The sequence below is a fragment of the Filicampus tigris genome, chromosome 22 (assembly GCF_054856515.1).
Source record: "Filicampus tigris isolate MCC_2025a chromosome 22, RoL_Ftig_1.0, whole genome shotgun sequence".
NCBI lineage: Eukaryota > Metazoa > Chordata > Actinopteri > Syngnathiformes > Syngnathidae > Filicampus > Filicampus tigris.
The window spans coordinates 8,614,918-8,636,085 of NC_141238.1; the positions used below are offsets into that span (position 1 = coordinate 8,614,918).

Below are 21,168 nucleotides of genomic sequence, written 5' to 3' on the forward strand. Positions count from 1 at the left end.
ATTTGATTGGGGGCTTATTTTCAGTGTTTTTTCCTTCTAAAAGAGTTTTGCATACCTGTCGTCTTCTATCAGTGTGATGTCATGAGGTGAAATCTTTACATGTTGTAAATGCAAATGCAGTTTAATGACAATTGTCCACGTTTTTATGAGGTCACTTTATGCTTGACTGTGTGACTTTTTACCCTTTTTAACCATTGTTTAGTATGCCTTTATCATATTTTGAATTATCTTTAAATGCATTGTAATGCATTTTTTTTCGTTATTTATTTTTTTATTTTTTATTTTTTTGTATATTTCAATCTGTGGGGTCATTTTAACCTCTGGGACTCTTTTTTTTTCTTTTCTACAATACAATATAACCAGAACTATTTAATTACCTTATTTATTTATTTTTTATTTTAATAGTTTTTAAATATGTATGCAGTGTTTATTATAAATGTGTCTTATATTTTACATGTATATTTTTGTATACATTGTTGACATTGTGACATGTTTCCATTATTAGTAAAAAAAAAAATATATATATATATATATATACATAGAGCGAGACATTTGACATGGTTCATATATATATATATATATATATATATATATATATATATATATATATATATATATATATATAGGCTTGAGTGTGTTTCTCATTAAATATCATTTAATAATATAGGAAAATTAATGTAAAAAAAATACAGTAAATTTTATTATGCAAGTGATGTCTCATAGTAAGTTTTTATTCTCCCCTCTCTCTCTCTCTCTCTCGCTTCTCTCTCTCTCTCTCTCTCTCTCTCTCTCTCGCTCTCTCGCTCTCTCGCTCTCTCGCTCTCTCTCTCTCTCTCTCGCTCTCTCCCTCTGTCCCCTGAGTGTGTGCGTGTGTATGTCGTGTTTGTGAGCTGCTGCAGCCTGCCTGCCTGCCTGCCTGCCTCCATCCAGCGCTCGCTCGCTCACCTCCTCCACTCTACCTTTTCCGTCCTCCAGCCATGGCGACGGTGCGCCAACAGCCGCTCACTCTGGATCGAGGTAATTGCTCCCTCCTCTTCAAAACGACCGCCTTTTCCCATCATGTCGTTGTTCTACATATTGATAATGGTCCCGTCTAAATATTTCCGCCAACAGCGTCGTGATTCCGATGCTCCATCCAAATGGTGCGTTCACGTGCTGGCAAGCACGATGGTGCGTTCACGTGCTCTGACGTGACGACGCGTATTATTATGATTTTGGTGCCATCGTTGTTGTTATTAATCATATTATGCAACCTGCGCGTGCGCGTAGGCTAGCCAGGCGTGTCCGTGTGTGTTTTATTAACGTTGCATCAATGTGTAGCTGTGCCTAATAATTTGAATAGCGATTTTTTAGAACGGCTCCGTTATTGATGACAATAATAATAACACTCAAAACTGATTATCAGCGATGTGTTATTTAATTATTATGTATTAGCTTTATTTGCATACATTTTTTTTATTGATTTTAAAAGCGCCTCAAAAAGACGCTTACTCAAATATGATGTTGGAGGAAAGAAGATACTGCGACTGTTCCGCACACCAATCCCGAAAGCAGGCATTGGCTATAAATACATTTATGATTCCTCTTTCTCATTTTGCAACACGTCAATGACATGGAAGAAGTAGTTCCCGCAGTAGGAATGTTTTCACTCAGGTTTCGACATGTTTAAGAAAACACTCCTGAAAATGTTTACACTTGTGGTGCACAGCAAATTGGGAACTCAATAGCTCAATAATAATGCTAATGTGATTGAACGTTTTGTCTTAATTTGCTACAAACTGGGTGTGTGGGTGGTAAGAGGGGGTGCGCCAACTCGGAACGGAGTGTCGGACGGAATGTCAAAGGGCCGTGGGACTAAAAAAAAGTTTTGGAAAAGTCAGACTAATGTTTTTGAAACAATAGACTAGCGCAGGGGTTCTCAGATTGTGGTGCACACGGGTGTGCGCAGGCAATCAATCAACCATGCTTGTATGAGTTAACATTTATTGACAGGATGTTGAAGTGGGTAAAAGCGTAATGCAGTATGTTTAGGAAGAGTTGATGAACTTTTGAACCAGAGATTCCCAGATTGTGATACACACCCGAGGGTGCAAAGGAAATCAATCCAAATAATTGTATGCAAATATATCTTGACAGGATGTTGAAGGGGGGTGCGAGGCTTGAAGATTTTTGAAAAGGTTGGATGAGTGCAGGTGTCTCCAGACTGTGGTGCACAGAAAATGTATTTTTTTTTACTCAATACTCATAATTAAAACCCCTCCTCCCTGAGCGCACCCCTTAAAAATATCAGTTTATAACTAATAAAGGCATGAAATTAAATCATGCTAGCATTGTTATTTATGTAACATTTGGAATAAAAAAAATGTTTTGCTTCCTTGCGCTCCCCTGGGTGCGTGCCAGCAGCTGTGTAGCAGGGGGAAACGGATGTGGTGCCGGTTCCACCGTAGCGCTTCCTGTTATAGTTCTGAAATGCCTTTCCCGATGACGTCATGGGTTTGAGGCGGTCCTCTGGGGTCTTTCCTCTCCCTCTGCCTGCTTTGTGTGCTGGAGCAGTCCGTGTTTTGTGCCTCTCACATCCGCGGCAATGACCCACTTGTACATAATAGCCAGTGGAGTGCAATTACACAGTCATGTTTTCTCCCTGGCCATGAAATCTCGTGGCGCCGAAGAAGAAGAGAAACAGGACAGTCTGAAGAATCAATTCATCAAGCCTATCTAGGCGTAGCTATGAAAATCGGCCTGTACTTGATGCGACTGAATCGTGTTGAGGAAAACACAATGGACATGTCACCGTGAAACTCATTTGGATTTCAGTCAAAAGGGCAAGATTAGTATTCCTACAGCAGCCCGTCGAGGTGCTCAACCCGTCGGGTCTGAATTACTGTAATTGGGCTGCCATCTGGTGGACTCCATTCTTCAACACAACAAAAGACCAATTAGCCAAGGAGTTTTGCTAAAAGGGCAAAATTCGCCCTGCTTTCTTCGCGGTTACCATTTCTACTGCAGCCTGTTTATGTAACAAGCCCAGCAGGTCTGAATTAATTGCACTGCCATCTGGTCAGTGTGAACAGATCAAATTCTTCATCAGTGATTTATTTAATCATGCCTATCGAGGCACAGCTATAAAAATCTTCCTGTGTTTGACGCTTGTAGTGAAATACATAATGGGCATGTAAACGTCAGAATGAGATAAAAATGTAACTTTGTGACTTCGCTTCCTGTTCCTACAGCAGCCCATTTTGGCAGAAAATTTGTCGGGCCTGAATTCATTGCACTGATCGCAAGTGGTTGAATCGATGCAACAGGCTCACAACATAAGCTCATTATTACGAACGTTAGAGAGGTCCCACAAAATTCTTAGCAATTAATCATGCCTATCTAGGCATAGCTATGAAAAACTGCCTGTTTTTGATATTTAATGTTGTTGAGAAATTCCTAAATGACATGAAAAGCTCAATCATAATGAAATCATAATTTGACCTGTTTTCTTTGGTTACCCTTCCTACAGCATCCCATTTACGTGGGAAACTAGTCGGGTCTGAATGAAGTTCACTAATTGCAAGTGGTAGAATCAATCCTGCAGGCACACTAGCATACAAAATAATCTCACTGCTATAAGCATTAAAGAGATTCCACCAAATTCTTAACCAGCCATTAATCATGCCTATCAAGTCATGTGCCTCTCTCACTTTTTTCCCCACCAGATGTCGCCAGGGCCATCGAGCTGCTGGAGAAGCTTCAGGAGTCGGGCGACGTTCCAGGTTACAAGCTGCAGTCGTTGAAGAAGGTGCTCCAGAGCGAATTCTGCACTGCTATCCGTGAAGTGTGTACCCAATCACGTCCTGGTGAAGCAGCATGCGGCGCTCGTCACCGCCGTACGACTAAATCGTGCACCTCTCTCGTCGCAGGTGTACCAGTACATGCATGAAACCATCACTGTCAACGGCTGCCCCGAATACCAGGCCAGAGCCACGGCCAAGGTAAGCGCAGACAGCATGGAGTCGTAATTCAGTCCCACCGAGGCAGCGCGGGGCTGTGTTTTATATTTCTGGAAAATGCCTCCGGTGTTGCGCGATTGCCAGATTGTTTCGTCTTGCCTCGATAAAGTCGGCTGAAGGTCGACGCGCCGCTTTTTAATTTCACGGCAGGAAAACATATAAAAATAATCAGCGGGATATGGAGATGATGCTAATATGTGATGTGGACAAAAGTATTGGGACATGCCCCTTTTTTGGGTGTCTTTCAATTGAATTTGGACTAAATTAGAGGGAATATGTGGCTAATCATCGTGTCCTCCGGATGCAGGCCACGGTTGCCGCCTTTGCCGCCAGCGAGGGCCACTCGCACCCGCGGGTGGTGGAGCTTCCCAAGACGGAGGAAGGGCTGGGCTTCAATGTGATGGGCGGCAAGGAGCAGAACTCGCCCATCTACATCTCACGCATCATTCCCGGCGGGGTGGCCGAACGCCACGGCGGTCTTAAAAGAGGCGACCAGCTCCTGTCTGTCAACGGGGTGGTGCGTACAATCGAGAGTTTGACTTGTGACTCGCACACACGAATAAAAGTATGAAACAGGAAGTCTGCCATTTTGTGGTCGATTCCAGGGATCCTTGCCTTGCCCCATGTTTTTTTTTTATTGAAAATTCTGCCCCAAAACACAATTTGACTTAGCAACATGAAATTTGGTCGACATGTCTGTCATGAGTAGACCTGCAAAAAAGTCTCAAGAAGCCATGGCTGAAAATGGACAAAAAATCTGCCGTTTTGCCTTTAGCCAGCTATTTTAGAATGTAAATAAAGTAAATAGTTCAAATACAAGGGATAACTAAAAGCTCTCATCCCATTTTTGTTTGTTTGCAGAGTGTGGAGGGCGAGCACCACGAGAAGGCGGTGGAGCTGCTGAAGGCGGCCAAGGACAGCGTCAAGCTGGTGGTGCGCTACACGCCCAAGGTGCTGGAGGAGATGGAGGCCCGCTTCGAGAAGCTGCGCACCGCCCGCCGCCGCCAGCAGCAGCAGCTGCTCATGCAGCAGCAGCAGCAGCAACACAACATGTCCACTCATCAGAATCACACGTCGTAGGTGAGGCGCTTCATGGCTGTGACTGGGTGCGGGTCGCTTTGAGGTAGCCATTTTAGCCATGCCCCTTGGATTATTATTTTTTTTCTCAATAAAAAATCAGCAATGGGAAATTTGGTCTGCCATTTTGATTTTCATGACCTGCCATACAACAGACAACTGCTCTCAGCGAGTTCTTCTCATTGCCGGTCAGGTTGTTCCAGAAGAAGAAGAAGTAGAGGCCAATGTGATGTCTGCTCGATCTCTTGGAGGTGCCCACCAATCCGAAGTTCTTGGAGCAAGGAGGACTCTCACGCCAATCGCAGCGTTACTGAGCCGAAAAACAACGCAAGCGTTTTGTCCCAAATTTGGTGCTTGGGAAAAAGGAACTTTTTTTTTTTTTTTTTTGCCTTTTGTGTTCTCTTTACATTGGTCCATCATGTTTGGGTTTTTTTCCCGCGTCATGCCTCAGTCCTCATGGTGCTTGTGGAAGGATGTTGTTTTTGAGACAAAAGCTGTTTTTAATGGTAGCAAAAGACCCGTTTTGTATCCGGTAGCTTTAGCAATAAACACGCAACCAGGCTAGTGTTTTATCGATTTGGATTAAGAATTATTCCTAATAGAGGAATAATGATTGTAAGATAAAAGCAAAAATGTAACTTTAGTTTGTATTTTCTCTCAAATGTATTTCATTTTCAAACCCTTATCCCTTCCCCCTCCGTTTTTGTGCAATAATTCTCTATTAGACAAGCAGAATGTCAGCCTCTTTCAGCCCAAATACACCAGATTCATCTTTATTTGTCATAGTTATATTATATTTATGATCAGAGTTTTATTGTTCCTGTTGTGTACATTTTGAAAGATGATTATGGAAGATCTTTACATTGTAAAAATGATGTGGGTGTTGGTATTTTGACAATCATTGCTGGTGAAAATGTGGAATGTTTTTTCCTCGGATACAATAATCCAGTGTTCCTTCTTTCTTGTTCAAACATTTCATTTTGTGTGTGTGTTTGTATTTTCTTTACTTATTTTGTCTTCTATCCATCCCAAACTGACCAAAAAAAACATAAGAATCTACACTTTATCCTCACATTTTATAATATTCATATGTGATCACTTTGTTTAAAGTGCAGCACGTGATACACTGCCAGATTTGTACCAGTCATATGATGATAATAAACAATACGTTTTGGGGGGTCGCATTGCATTGTTTTCTATCTTGAAATCATTTAAATAGAAAAAAAATAATGACACATTGTTGATATGCAATTGTTATACATACTATATTTGTACAAATAAATCTATGTGCTTGTGTACAGTGAACACAGTGCTCTTGTTTTCACTTCATTCGCGGAATGAATATGGTATCTATCATCTACCCATCGATTTATCTATCTACACTCCTTGCCGCAAGGGGGCAGCAGACTAGTATAAATACACAAGCAAAGGAGACACCAAGCTAACTTCCGTAGCATGACCGGATGCCGAAGACGACGTGACAGGTAATGCCAATTAATGACATTTATGGTCCACTGACACGAAAAGGGTGGCTTATTAGCAATTTTGTCCGAGTATATTAAAACAAACACGGCACTATATTAATTTTGTGCTTATTTAACTTGGTAAAGCCAAATAAGTAAAAAAAAGCCATCGTGAGACTTAGCTAACATCCGGGTATTCCTCATTAGTGTTGAATGAGCGAGTCAAGTGCCGTTTTAAGGTTATACCATGATTGGGTAAAAAAAAGTCTGTACCACAATAAATAAATATTTTTAAGTTAAAGTAATTTTCTAAATAGATTGGTGTCAGGTTAAGTTTTTCCATTTGATGTGGTAGTTGTGAGTCAAGTGATGGAAGGAGGTACAGTATAAGAATGATAGCAAGGAAACAGCATCACTCAGTGGCGTACCGCGATACTACAGTCACTAGCTGTCTTGGTCGTCTAGAAAGAAAAAACGCTGAAACTCAACTCATCTTTATTTATATGGCGCTTTCACAATATCTGCAGCTGTAACTAAGCACTTTACAGAAAAAGATTAACAATAATACAAAAACAATTTTATACATACTTTTAAAACATTTTAGATGGGTAGATGAAGCACTTTGAATTATTTTTTTATGTATTATGAAAAAGGCATAACTTAAATTTAATTGAATGATTGAGCTAAATGAATCCCATGATTTTTTTTTTTAGAATAATAGTAAATCCATATAGATGCCTTGTTTAACAAGATTAATAATACAAATGCTAACGATGATGCAAATTTTACTGAAAAGGTGTTTCATACAATCCTTGTTTGTTCGACACAGGCCTGGCATGTGAGCCATTCCCGAGCATGACTCTCGTCTCATGGCTGACATTTAGTGTTGCACACAAAGTTAGGGAGGTCAGTGGAATTTAAGCCGCCGCCTGGAATGCCCAGTATGCCCGCCGTTGCCTGTCTGCACCATTGGTAAGTGCTGCAAACAAAGCTGTAAAGTGCAAATGAATCTCACAATATACTGTAAGTTTCATTTGTAAAAATAGTGACAGATGCGTCACAATAATGCCAAAAACATTTATTAAAAAATGTCCAAATATTATATTACTTTGCTCATTTCTGCACGTTTGACAAATCATTTACTTCTCATTTTTGCCCATTCAAGCTTGTAGATGAAAAAAAACGTTATATTTCTTTGATTTTTGCACCAAATAGTCATATTAAAACTAGAAAATGAATTATAGCTTTTTTAAAGAGCAAATACCCACAATGTAGCACTGTTAGTTCATGTCATGAGTAAGGCAAATAGTAAGATTTTTAAATTAAAAAGTTTAATATATGCAGTTAATTTGTCCTTTTTCTCCAAAATATAATTTCATCCACAGTGTAGCAGTGTTAGTACATGTCATCTTAAAAGTAAATCAAATAATGTGTTCTAGTCAATAAATGTCATTTAAGGACTTCATTAGTTTTCCTTAAAAAAAAAAAGAACACCTTTACCAGCACTTAGTACGTGATGTGAAAAGTGAAATAATTAGTAAGTTTTTCTTTAAAAAATAAAATAAAATACCCACTGTTTAGCAATGCGAACCCACATCAACTAGCATGTTGTTGAAAAAAAACGGTGTTATTTAGTGTTTGTCTATTTTTTCACCTCAGAATGACACCCTTGAAATAGTGATGTCCTTCACACAAAGCACCCCCTGCCCCCCCATCTCACCCCCACGTCCCTCCCAATCCAACAATACGTGCCATTAAAGGCCATTTGCTCTCCACTGTTCCACTGTGGATGTGTTGATGAAATCATCAAAGGTGTTGATGATGACTCACATTTGGTTGGAAAGAACAAATAAGTACACTCAGTCTGCCCTGAACAGCCCCCCCATTCCTGTTATTAACACCCCCTCAAACACACAGAGAGGCTAAAATCCCCTCAAATTCGTCAATTTCTTTGAATTTGACACCGACCACACCAGCTTCTCCGGTACAAAAGAAAATATTTAATGAGCGTGGCAATAAATGAGCATTTACATTTCATATTTACAATTTCGTCGTGCACTGTCCAAAAAACTGCCGGGTTCCTCACAGGACGTGGTAGACGGGACTACTCGGCGTACACGGCTGTGAGTCGGCCAAGTTGGCGGACGACGGGACGGCTTGGTTGGCCCGGCGACCCAGTTGGGGCACGGACAGCCGGTCCACGATGCTGGACAGGCACTGCAGGCTGGACGCACCCGCCGGCTTGTCCGACAAACTCTCTGCGGGGAGATTATTGTTGTTATTCACCCGGATAACAGAGGTGAAGGTGCGCCGGGGTACTTGAGTGTTCTCACCGTTCTTTGTGTAGGAATAAGTGCTGCTGTAGTTGAGCTGCTGCCACACTGGACTGTTGCTGTCCGTCTGGAAAATAAAACAAGCATAAATATTTCTGCCCTTCCTGAGATTGTGGACAGCCTAATAAATCCTGGGCTGGTAGGGGGGGGGTGCGCCTTGAAGCCCGAAGCGGGGCAGCGTGGGCTCCTTCCTCTCCTTCCCCAGCGTGGCCAATCGATTGAGTCAGTGCGAGCCACAGCGGCTTGTGCGAAACGACACTTTCTCCTTGTAAATCTGCGCCCGTCCCGGCAGAGGTGCGCCAGGCGCTTGGAATGCTCCCGCGTTCTCTTTCCCTACTTCTTGAAAATGGATTTTTAGCATCGATGGGGAAAGTCATCGCAAAAGCCATGCAGAGCAGCTAATGGTGGATGTTTGTGTCTGGGGGTGACACACGTGTATTTCTAAATTTCAACAAGTTTGTCCAACTAGAGCGGTGGGAAAGTCATCACAAAAAGATAGTGGTGGCGGGTTGACGGGGTGCGCAAATTGTAAGTCTTGGCGTTCATCTAACTCGAAAGCCTTTAAGAAAATTCTAGAACTTTTTTTAGGAAGAATTTTAGAGTTGGCTAGCAGGGGATCAAGGGGGTGCACTAAGTGAGATGCGAGGGTCAGATGAGTTCCTGCTTGGAAATTTGGCTTTATGGGACCGGGAATCATCTCTAACAAGTTTCTGGAAGAGTCTTGGACTCTAAAAACCACGCTAGTTGTTTCTTTGGCGTTGTTGTTGGCGCATCCGTGAAGAAAAAAAGTTTCAGTATGATAGTTATTCCTAATCGGAAAGACTAGCTTGGCAAAACCGTTTGCTGTCAGTAGGCTTGTGAGTGTCGGAGGTGCGCGGGGTCTCACCATGCCGTCGGAGCAGCTGGACAGGGGGCTGGCGGGTTCCGAGCCGCTGTAGTAGTGGTCCACCTGCTCCCGGAGGAGCTCCTGGAGGCTCTCGATGTACTGGATGGCGTTGCGCAGGATCTCCACCTTGGGCAGGCGCTGGCTGGGGTTGGCGGAGGTGCAGCGGCGCAGGGCCTCGAAAGCGTGGTTGACTTTCTTGAGGCGGCGGCGCTCTCGCATGGTGGCGGCGCGCCGGCGGTCCACGAAGCTGGACTTGCGCTTGCAGGCCTTGCAGGCCCACTGGAGGCAGTGGCCCGGCTGGTGCGGCGGCGCGCCGGGCGCCCGCACGTGCTCGTCCTCGTCCGAGTCGTCGTCGGCCAGGTGGAGGGCGTCCGGCGACGGGGCGGCGTAGTAGAGCTGCGACGGGGAGAAGACGTCCATGCTTTTGGGAGCAGAGGCCACCTCTGAGGGATGTGAGGGGTCTGCTGCCCACGGGCCCCCCTTTTATGCCCCCGGGGCCCACATTGGCCAGATCTAATTACCGCGGCCCACTGGCCCTGCCCCATCCCTCCTCGCACCCCCCTGTGCCCTGTTTGCTGACATTCCCACATCTGCCCTCGCTGATCTTTTCCCACTCGGACCCCCTCGCAAGCCTGCCCGTGCTCCTGAAGACGCGCTTTCACAACCACAAATTTGACTACGGGACAATCAAAAATGTCGCAAATGCTACCATATGCTACCAAATTAATTAGTGCTGCGTCACTGGCATAGATTCATTAAAAAAGATACATTCTTTTGCTAGCCCATATGCATAATTGTCGAAACCATTTTTTATCGAGGTGCAACAATTCATAAACAACTAATCGATGGTCAAATTAATGAAAAACTCTTTGATAATCAATGAATCATTTAGAGACCAATCCTCTGGTTTCAGTCTATCAACAGTAAATATTTCTGACATCCTCCATGAAGGCAGACTGAGTACCTTCTGTTTTTTTCAAAGTAAGACATTTGCAAAGATCTGCGGAATACACTAATCAACATTTTTGCCGATTTCGTGACATGTTACGGAGCAAACCAGCAACAAATTCATCCGATTCATTGAAAACCTTGAATGCACTACTGTACAAGACATTGTTAGTCTATATAGCTCAATTGCCTAAGTAATTTTTGAATGTTTTTGGAAAAAAAAAAAAAAATCACAACAAACTGAGTCTGCCTTAAGTCACTTGCTGCAGCTGCGAGGCCAAGGTGTCCCATTTCAAGCTAACACCTCGGAGCTCATCAGCCGAGGCGTTAGCGCCGCTGTTAGCGCCACCTTCATTACACTCGCCACACTTCTTCCACTTCCACTTGCGCTTCTTTGGCCAAACTTGAGCCGTGAAAGCTCATTGACGGCGCACAGATGGCGGCGCTTTCAAACGCTTGTTTGTGTTGGCTCGTCAGTTCTTACACTTACAATGCTAATCTTCCAAGTCGCCTCCAAAACAGGACACATTTACTCTTTTACACATTTACGAACAAAAATTGTTAGTAAAATGTAGGGAAGGACAAATGGCTTCTACTGACATTCATACAGTTATCTAATGCATATTTATTTATACTTCAAGTCATTTAACTGACATGGCAGGAAAGTCTAAATGTAGATACAATTTTTTTTTAACTATCAAGCTTTTAAAAAGTGCTTCATTTTGGGGAAAATTGCTAAAAAGTGAACTACAATTTCTCTAATTAGCTTGTTTCCTATTTTAACAACAAATATATTTAATAACATACTACTATATTATGTAGTGACCAATTTAAGTATATGATGATAGTAATATTAGCTTAGATTTATATTGTCTTTTCATGGGACCACATTCAGACTGTATATGCCTTACAGGCTACTATGTGACAAAATGAGAGAAATTCTCTGTCATTTTGTCACTTTTGAATACTTGCCACATATCATAACCAAGGAGGTAACGTCATTAAATTCACTTTTAGAACGTTTTCCTGCGCAATTATGTCAGATTCGATCAACAGCTCTCGTGCTGTTGTTCTGTTGACAGTCGCGCGGCTACAATGCGGATATTTCTCACAATGTGTCAAAGCGTTTGTCTCGCCTCTCTGGGAACTGCGTGCACCTAAAACAACACGGCGACACCCCCGAATTGCTCCCGCACAGCTGACGAACACATCGACGGCGTCGGCGATCAAACGCGCGTCGCGGCTTTAGAAGGAGAGAGAGGCAAAGCCTCAAATGACACCCAAAATCGGCCGAGTTTTGGGCGGGGTTTCTGCGCATGCGCTCGGACTAGGCCGCTTTCCTCGTGCGCTCGTGTTGTTGTTGTTGTTGTCGGGGGTCAGAGTTCACGTTGCCGAAGCTTTTCTCTTTGATACCAATGTTCCACATTGAGCATCATGTAAAAGCAGGAATTCGTAAATTAGCGTTAAATGCTTTTTTTTTTTTTGCATGTATATTTTAATAACACAGAAATGTATGTAATGTTTTTGCAAATGTTATTTTTTTGCAAAGGACCTTTTGTTGCCAAGTAAAATAAAACAAAAGTTAAAATAATTAAAAGTAAGTAGTAAGTAATTTCAATTAAATTGGAAACATTATTGACATTTCAATTTAAGAAATATAAACAAATTCAAAGCAGTGTGTTATTTTGTAAGTAAATTAATGTAATTACTGATTCCAAAATTTCAATTGGAGTAAAATAAGATCACGTTCCTTTGGTAAATTTGAATTTTAATGTGACTTTGTTTAATTGTCATTCTTGATTTGATTAAAAAAATATATATATATATGTTTGTGATCGTGAGCTGAAACTAATTTGGGAAAACCCTGAATTTGGTGTCCCGAATTTTTTGTCTCTTGACTCCTTTTTCAGATGAGCTGAGAGAAGAACAAATTAGCACTAACGTTAAAACAAACTTTTCTTGTCTTTCCCGACGCCGATGAGCGCATGATAAAGCCCGGAGGGAGCTGCAGCGTGTCAAGCCATGAGCGGCTGAGCAAAGTGGGTGAAGTCGAGGTCCGGTCCGGGGGGAGGTGCGGACCACCATAAAAAATCACATCACTGTTGGTGCTATCGGGTTTCTTGCGTCTGCTTCGTGCTCAAAACAGCACACACACTAAACACTTCTTGTATGGGAGCCCATTAGATGCGGTCATTCAAAAGCAACACCATTTTTCAAGATGATTCCAAAAGAAGCTATTTATTTTTACGTATAAATTATTAAATAGTTGAACAGCTTCCTTCATTTGTCCTCACTAGATTATAAAATAAATACATACATCTGAATTCTGGCAGTTATAAAATATGTACACAAGATAAAGATGAGAGAAACTCTAGGAAATTATTTTTCTGAAGCGGTAGCGTCGCCGCCGCCGCTGCTGATGCTGTCCACGATAGACGACAGACGCAGAAGGCTGCAGGACGCCGACGACTCGCCGGACCCTGAACGCAAAGACAGCCAAAAACTTGCATTAAATTGTAGCGGAAAACGTAAAGGTTTGGCGTACTTTACCTTCCCTCGGGTTATCCGATCCAGCGCTGGAATGGTCGGCCGCGTTGGTCCAGGTCTCGCAGGACTTTTTCCAATGGTTTCCTGAAGCAGTCGCCTGGAGACACACCCGGATATTTTCAAACATGGAAGTTTCCTATGCAAATCAATCAAATCACAAACACATTTTAGCATAAACTAAAAGCGTTGCTAACTATTCCAGTAAGCGTGTTGTCTGCCCACTTCATAACAAGCAAAGTTATGCTAACGTCATTGTTGTCGATAGAATCCGTTTGGGAGTTTTTTGCAACAAAGTCGTTGAGAAACGCAGTTTGGGATGTAGCTCAAACTAGCTAGCATGTTGGCTAGCATCTCTGCTATTTCCATGAAGACTTTTTTTTCTTTCAGTTTTAAGTAGCGTTCCATTGCACTTTTCCTGGTCAAACAAAAGAAAAACTTTGCAATTTTGGTTGTTGTCATTTTCTTTCTGTTGCATTTTTATTTCTTTGGACGTCATAAGCAGATTCATGCGCATATTGAAAGTTAGCCATTGATGCTCGACCACTCTGGATCTCTGGGAGTTTTTATTTCCTCACTTCAAGTTTAAGTAGCGTTTCATTAAACTTCCTCGTCTGATAAGTGGAAACTTGCCAGTTTTGGTTAGTTTTGGTCTTTCTTCTGCACCTTTATTTTACTGCTCATCACAAGCAAATTCATACGTGAATTACTAGTTATCCGTTCATGTTAGATTACTATATCGCTGGGAATTGCTGGATGACTTTCTTTAGAAGAACTTTGAGTTTAGGGAGCGTTCCATTGCACTTGTCCTAGTCGCATATCTGGACACTTCACATTTTTGGTCAGGTTTGATCTTTCCACTGCTTTCTTATCTCATTGGTCGTCAAAAGCAGATTCATGTGTAAATTGTTAGTTCATTCGTGTTGGACTACTGGATCTCCGGAAGTTTTCTTAATACTTGTAGGACCTGAAAGTTTAACTCATTCACTGCCAGACATTTTCAGACCCTCTTTCACCCGAACGTTTGAAATTAGTAGCGTTAAATTCCACTTTTTCTGGTCGGATATTTGAAAGCTTCTCAGTTTTGAGCAATTTTTGGTCTCCTCTGCAATTTTATCTCACTGGTCGTCAACTGTTCATTTGTGTGTAATCTGTTAGTTATGTTGTGTTAGTTAGCCATGTATGATAAATGTATATTTGGTAAGTCCTGATACTTTATTTAGATGAACTTCCATTTTAAATAGTGTTCAATTGCACTTTTTTTAGTTGGATGTCTGAAGAACTTCCAACTTTTGTTCAGTTTTTGTTCTTTCCGCTGCGTTTTCGTCTTTTTAGGTAGCCATTCATGTTAAGACCACTGGATTTTTTTCTCAATCGGACTTTCAAGTTTAAGTAGTGTTGCGTTCCACTTTCCCATGTCGGATATCTGAAAGCATCTCAGTTCAACTCAGTTTCCTGATCTTTCGACTTCAGTTTTATACCGTTGTTCATCAAAAGCGGATTCACTCCTTAGCTATCGTGCAGTTACCGCGGTCTTGTACTAGCATGTGGACCGGCCTGGTCCACTTACAGTGTCTTGTTTAGCGGAGTGGTCCTGCTCGTCCAGGCTGTGCAGCAGCTCCTGTAGTCTCTCGATGTAGCTGATGGCGCTGCGTAAGATCTCCACCTTGGGCAGCCTCTGGTTGGGGTTGGCCACAGTCTTCCTCTTGAGCGCGTCGAAAGCCTCGTTGATCTTCTTGAGGCGCCGCCGCTCGCGCAGCGTGGCGGCCTTCCGGCGGTCGGTGGGCGCCGACTTCCTCTTGCACACCTTGCAGGCCCACATCAGGCACTGGCCCTCGCAGTGGGAGCGCAGGCCGGGCGGCGCCAGGACGTGCTCCTCGCCGCTGCTGTCCTCGCCCGTCTCGGACGCCGCCCGGTCCCGGCCGGGCGACGGCGGGCTGTCGTCGTCCCCGGCGGCGGCGTGGTAGAGCGGCGACACGCCCGCCATGTCCAGGTGCTGCAGCGCGCCATGGTCGCCGTCGTCCAAATAGCGCAAATCGTTGAAGAGGTACGCGTTGGTCTCGAAAAGGTCCATCATATTGCGGCGACGTGCCGTGTGCTTGCTCAAGCACGACTGCTGTGGCATTTAAATAGCCGCGACACTCGGCACCCGCCAGGCTTATATATAGAATGTGAAACTCTATCCTGCGCTTTGGCCACTAGCATCTTTTTTTTTTCTTTCTTACAAACACTGTGTGGGGAATACACACACACTATACTAATGTCACCTCACGTTTCACAACAGGTGCGGCAAACAGTGAATATTGTCTTTAAACTCATGACTATGAAACTATAGTTTGTGCCTTAATTTACCAGTTTAATTGGAATCTAATCTAATACCGGCACACCATTGAGTTGACTGAAAACAAACAAACAAAATTCACTTACAGTGATTACTTTACACTGCTACAAATTACTTACAGTCAAGGTTTAATAACAATCATCGCTACAATGCTAGCTGTTATGCCTTTTTTCACAGTTGATGCACCCTGGAGCCGAGCGCAAGCAAAAAACACGGTGGACTAATCTGATAATCATTTTATACAGTCAATGAGTACTGTGATGTTAGACTTCATTAAAAGAGTTTTAAAGTTGCACCCCCCAAAAGTTGGGAGGTGGTGATTGCTGCAGGTCCACAATTGGAAACTTCACAGCCGGGAATGTGGTGCATTCCTATTTTTACCCAACTGCCTGACCTTGTGTGATGAGACATCTTAGTGCTAACTTGCATTAGCCGCTAGCTGGCTAGCATGGCTGGCTGTGCAAGTGCTTGCCTGTGAAATTTTTCTCAATGGACGTGCTTCGCACAAACACTAAAACTGGCACAAAATGAGTGTTGGGACGGCGTCATGTTTCACGGTGGTGGCACGCCGCTCACTTGACCTTCAAATGAACGCTAATTGTACACTTGCATCCTGGACAAAAAGCCGTAAGTTAATGGGCTTTTTATCCCGTGTAAAAGGTGTCATGCTTATTCTGTGGCAGCCATTTTGTCAAGTTGAGGAAATGCTGAATGGCGCAAAAATTCAAAATGTGGCTTGCTAGCAAGACTTTGCAAGACTTTGCTAGCAAGTGTGGTGGTCTTTAATCCGGCCCACCAAACATTTACATTATCAAGAGTCCTGGAATACTTGATGTATTTGTTAAAAGACAAAAGAAATGCCTCTTTTCCCTAAAATTGGTTAATTGAAGCGTATTCATTCGTTTTTTGCGTTTGAGGAAAATGTAAAAAACAAAACAAAAATTACGCTAGTAAAAGAAATCATTTTACATGTAACACTTGTGATATAATTACTTCAATGATTTATTGTAAATAATACATTTGAAAATCAACTATTTTACATACAGTATTTTACAGTAACAAAGACCTGGCCCATCGGTCTGTTTTCTAAAGTTTTGCCTGGCTCTCAGTTTGGTTAGGTTAGCTAATTTTAGCTCCTAGCTAATGTGTATTAAAGGAGACTCATTTTAGGACTCTCGATGAGTATTTCAACTTGAGATGCATTTTTAACATAAAAATATTGTTTCATTCCTCTCCCTGCCATGGCCCCCGATTGCATCTTCTCGCCAGCGGCTACTGTGCCGTAAATCCAGCATTAGCGTCAGGGGGGGTTGGGGGGTTCTGGGGGTGAAGCTTCAGCTGTCAGGGAGAATCATGACATATCACAAAGTCAAGCAGGCCTCTCGGAGCGTAAATCTGTCCCCCAGCACCCAAAAAGTCGTCAAAGATCACAATTTTGACGTTCAAAATACTTCTTGTAATGTATAGAGGTTTTTTTGGGGGGCGAACATAATAAGGCGAACATGAAACTATAATATAATGAAAGCATAGCCAAGAATAAAGGCAGCCAACGATACAAATAATGTTCTAATGATAACCAAATGCATTCATGAAATAGAAATAGATGAAGTGATACGGACATAGTCACTCTATAATGTTTTAAACAGAATAATACAATACATTACATAGTAGAACTAAAGCATAGAAAAACACATAGAAGAAGTTTTGTGTGTGTGTGTCGTCCTTCCAGGTGGGAGCCACTTAGTGGCAGTGCTGACACGGACGCTCAGCAGCAGACTTGTTAATGAACGTGAACTTTGGGACCCCCTCATCTGCGCCCCCGCCCCTCCGGTCCGCTTTCCCTTCCCGACAGGACGTCCATCTCCGGGCGGGCTCGCACCGTGACGGCCGGCGACGCGCATGTAAGCCGGCTGCACACCTGGGAAATGGATTAGCCAATCAGGAGAGGGTGTTACGCTGACTCACGCTGTAAAGAGGGGCCGCGGGAAAAGTGGACTCATCTCAATAAAGATAGCAACTTTTAAGCAATAAAAAAAGACATGTTTATAAGTCACCGAATGAAGATCTTTTATGACATCCAGCTTTCTTTTCTGTAGGAATTTGCCTTTAATTGTCTCTTCATTCATCCGGATGTGCACCGGGACCTCAGCGGGGGTGGAAATAATTGTAAGTACTGGTACTTGACACTCACTGGCCACAAAACTTTCCTACCCCCTATGTGATGCGTCTCATTCAAAGAGTTGTGGAAAGTCAAGCCATCAATGTATAAACCATTGCTTGATTCAGTTCCGGCAAGCCTCTTCAGGCATGTTACTGCGTTGACATCTGTCTCAAACATTTTAGGCAAGAGATACTATTTTGATCTATCCAACAATACACTATACCTAAATGGGTCTGGTAGGACTGAAAGTGTGAAAAATGGCGTGATGAGTTGTTTTCACTCAGTGCTGCCAGACCCATTTAGGCATACTGCTGCTTTGACATGAATTCTAAACATGTTAGGCAAGTTGGGGATGCAATTGTGATTGCTTGAAGGATGTAACATACCTAAACAGGTCTAGCAGGACTCAAAATGTCAAAAATGCTGCGATGAGTTGTTTTAAATCCCATGCTGCCAGACCTGATTAGGCATGCTGCTGTTTCTTAATGCTGTTTAACATTTTGGTGAAATTAGGGAAACTACTCTATTGTGATCATTTTAAGGACGCAATGTTCCTCAATGGGTCTGTTCAGATTGATTTTATCTATAAACAAATGACTGAATATTTTGAATTCAGTCCTAGTAGACCTACGTATTTAGGTGCTTAGGTTTGTGGGGGGAAAAGCGAGGTGTTGTGATCTTTTTAAGGATGAATCATGCCTAAACGGGTCTGGTAGGACCGAATCTGTGAGGTTAGATTTGTTTGCATGAACTCCTACCAGGCCCATTTAGACATGCTGCATCCTTCAAAAAGGTCACAATAGCATCTCCACTCTCCCAAAACGTTTCAAATTGATGTTAAAAAGATACAGACTAAATGGGTCTGGTACACAACCTCTCTTCATACAGTCTGCGGGTGCTCAGAAATTCAGAGACCCAAAACAAAACCGGGAGAGAGCGCACCCCCCCGTGAGCTAAGCTAACAGACGGCTCCTCTCACTCGCGGCCCGAGATGGCGGCCGACGCGGCGGGCTTGGGTTTCAAAGGCGTCCGGGTAGGGAGGCCCCCGCTGGCATCTCGGGGCTGGAGGGGGGCGGTGTATTCGCTTCAAAGTGCTAGCGGCTGAAGTTTGTCAATTAGCGGTGAGGAGGAGCCGGCCTCAACGCAGGCCGCTAACTCTCCGTGAACTGGCGGCGTTGTCGTTATGACTCAATAGCGTCGTCCCTGCGAATGGATGGCGGGGCTAATTAGCGGCGGGACAGCAGCTGCCCGTCTTATTTGCCGGGCCTCCCTCGTAATAAAGGCGGCGTATCACCGTTCACTTGTCAGCGAGCCGTGCTTGCATCCTGATTGATTCTGTCTTCATTTGGGAAAGTGACGGATTATGACCCCAAACACCCCCCGCCCCCCGGCCAGACTGATGTGGACTCAGCGGGTAGACGATAGGCCATCTCGTCTGGCCCCACTGACCCCCCGTCTGGAGGTGCTTCCACTCGGCTAAAACCTCAAAATTGCAAAATCAAATGAATGCCATCATGCTTTGATGTCATAGATACGGCTGAGGCTTGCTACGATCAAAACGCGGGTCCGAGATATCACCGAACTAAACTCTGTGCACACTCACACTCGATTGGTCCTCCAATTATTTTGCACTCGAAAGTACGCATCAACCAAGAACGCACGGAACAACCACAAGTTGTTCGTCAGCTAGCTTAAACTGAGGATGCATCGGTTAGTACACAAGTACACCGCCACTCCAATTTCAAAGAGACTGTCGTTAAGCTAGCTATCGCAACGTACACAGGTAGTCGGTTAAGCTATTTTGCGGGTTTCGCTCACACGCTGCGACGAGTGTTCACCAAAACAACAAAGCGGATGGCGTTACACTGAAAACAAGACAAACATCAGACGATTTTTTTTTTCTTTTTTTAATGCCAGCGGCTCCAGAGAGAATCTAACGGGATATTGATGGATGTCGGCGTTGACATCATGCGGCGCGATGGCCCACGTTTAAAACAACACGTAGCAAAGCCTCGCCACGGTGGGTAAAGAACACGGACCTTTGTCACCCGAAACCGCTGTCTGATCCCACTGATGCTCCGTGTTGATCGTTTACGATGACCCGGCGTGACCGTCTTTAATTTCGCCTTTTTCGGAATGAACTTGACGATAGATTGATATCATCCCAATAATAACAATAATTAAAGCAGCGGGGGATCATGGAATATTCTTTATTTTCGGCTCTTTAAGGTCACTGGACAGAACAAGTCAAAATAAAATTGAAGTCACTCAACTTTATTTATAGAACTATAACAACGGGTGGAAAAGTACAAAGAGAGGAGAAAGCTAGCCGAGAACATTTGCAAGATCCTTTTTTGAGTAGTTACAATGCAGAATGCATCGTGATATTATTTGACTGTATATTTGGTTTTAGGAGAGTTCTTAAAAATCAATTGATATTGACTGCTATATTTTAGTACTTTAGTGTTTACTTCCTGTTCATTTGAACAGAATTTATCCTGCTCTTGTTGATGAATGGGACTAATGTTGCATTGCATGCGTGTGTGTGTGTGTGTGTTTTGACATATGATTTGAATTATTTTCAACAGGTTGCTTCCCCAAAATCATCGGGAGTAACGTTACTGTCCAAACACACGTTGTGTATCGATTGTGCGCTCGTGCGTGTGTGTGTGTGTGTCACAGTTGTTGTTTTTTGTTTTTTTATTCCAGAGGTGTGAAGCGCGCACACTTGCACGCGCACACTCAGAGCGTGCCTGGTGCCCAACATTTGAGCGGGCGTCAAGGTCGGCGCCACCTGTTTGATACAATAAAAATTCTAGTGTTACCTTCGTGGATGTTATCGGAGCTTGCGTTTCAAGATGTGCGTGCGTGCGTGGGTGCGCGCGTAAAAGTGGTGCAGGTGCATGCAGGGATGCTTCACTCTGCACTTTTTATTAACATGCTGAGAGATAACACAAATTTAGAATTCCCGTTCTAGATTGTCGAACCTTTGTAGTAGTTAAATTAAGTTCCAGGATAATTTAAGCCTGCAAATCAGGAAATTTAGAGGGGGAACATTGCCTGTTTGGACCACAAGAACTAGTCTCTGAATGTAGTTCCAGGTTTTTTCAATCGGGTTACCTGTCGTACATTTCGACTGCGTGAACTTCACCTCTGGATTATACATTTCTGGAGTCTGTAAATTTAGTTCCGGGGTAATAATGTGTTACGTATACTACATTCCAACTACAGAAACTTGACCCCAGAACTAGGAACTTTCAGAGGAGGATTGTGTGTTTGGACCGGAACAGCTACTATTCCTGAAATCATAGCTGGAAACGAGGTTTATAATATTGTTTGCGGATGTTCCGTAGCTATTGCAATGAATTAACCCCAAAAAAAAAAATTCCAGTACCAAGGGGTGGACACTGGCTGATC

General features: G+C 43.2%; 4 protein-coding genes across 9 annotated transcripts in view; 2 read left to right on the forward strand and 2 right to left on the reverse strand.

Moving 5' to 3' along the window:
* Positions 1-736: 736 nt before the first annotated feature.
* On the forward strand, positions 737-6,380 carry lin7a (lin-7 homolog A (C. elegans)). 3 transcript variants are annotated; one of them, XM_086022567.1, is made up of 6 exons: positions 737-1,017; positions 3,705-3,823; positions 3,909-3,980; positions 4,306-4,515; positions 4,860-5,078; positions 5,269-6,380. In XM_086022567.1, the coding sequence occupies exons 1-5, from the start codon at positions 978-980 to the stop codon at positions 5,076-5,078; spliced, it is 660 nt and encodes a 219-aa protein (XP_085878693.1). In that variant the 5' UTR covers positions 737-977; the 3' UTR covers positions 5,269-6,380. The 3 variants fall into 3 exon arrangements, with proteins under 3 accessions (XP_085878693.1, XP_085878692.1, XP_085878691.1); XM_086022566.1 differs by having other exon boundaries at positions 862-1,017; positions 3,705-3,787; XM_086022565.1 differs by having other exon boundaries at positions 862-1,017; positions 4,860-6,380.
* A 117-nt stretch (positions 6,381-6,497) lies between these two features.
* Positions 6,498-21,168, forward strand: part of ppp1r12a (protein phosphatase 1, regulatory subunit 12A) — a 67,151-nt gene continuing 52,480 nt past the window's right edge. For all 4 annotated transcript variants that reach the window (XM_086023112.1, XM_086023111.1, XM_086023113.1 and 1 more), the window contains exons 1-4: positions 6,498-6,559; positions 7,368-7,510; positions 17,320-17,491; positions 17,687-17,756. The gene's annotated coding sequence lies outside the window, so the exon portion shown is untranslated. The remainder of the gene's footprint in view (positions 6,560-7,367; positions 7,511-17,319; positions 17,492-17,686; positions 17,757-21,168) is intronic.
* Positions 8,524-11,991, reverse strand: myf5 (myogenic factor 5). Its single transcript, XM_086023115.1, has 3 exons — positions 9,758-11,991; positions 8,872-8,938; positions 8,524-8,796 (listed from the first exon to the last, which is right to left on the reverse strand). The coding sequence occupies exons 1-3, from the start codon at positions 10,175-10,177 to the stop codon at positions 8,621-8,623; spliced, it is 663 nt and encodes a 220-aa protein (XP_085879241.1). The 5' UTR covers positions 10,178-11,991; the 3' UTR covers positions 8,524-8,620.
* Positions 13,085-15,374, reverse strand: myf6 (myogenic factor 6). Its single transcript, XM_086021988.1, has 3 exons — positions 14,820-15,374; positions 13,251-13,349; positions 13,085-13,174 (listed from the first exon to the last, which is right to left on the reverse strand). Exons 1-3 carry the CDS (start codon positions 15,372-15,374, stop codon positions 13,085-13,087), a joined length of 744 nt encoding a protein of 247 aa, XP_085878114.1.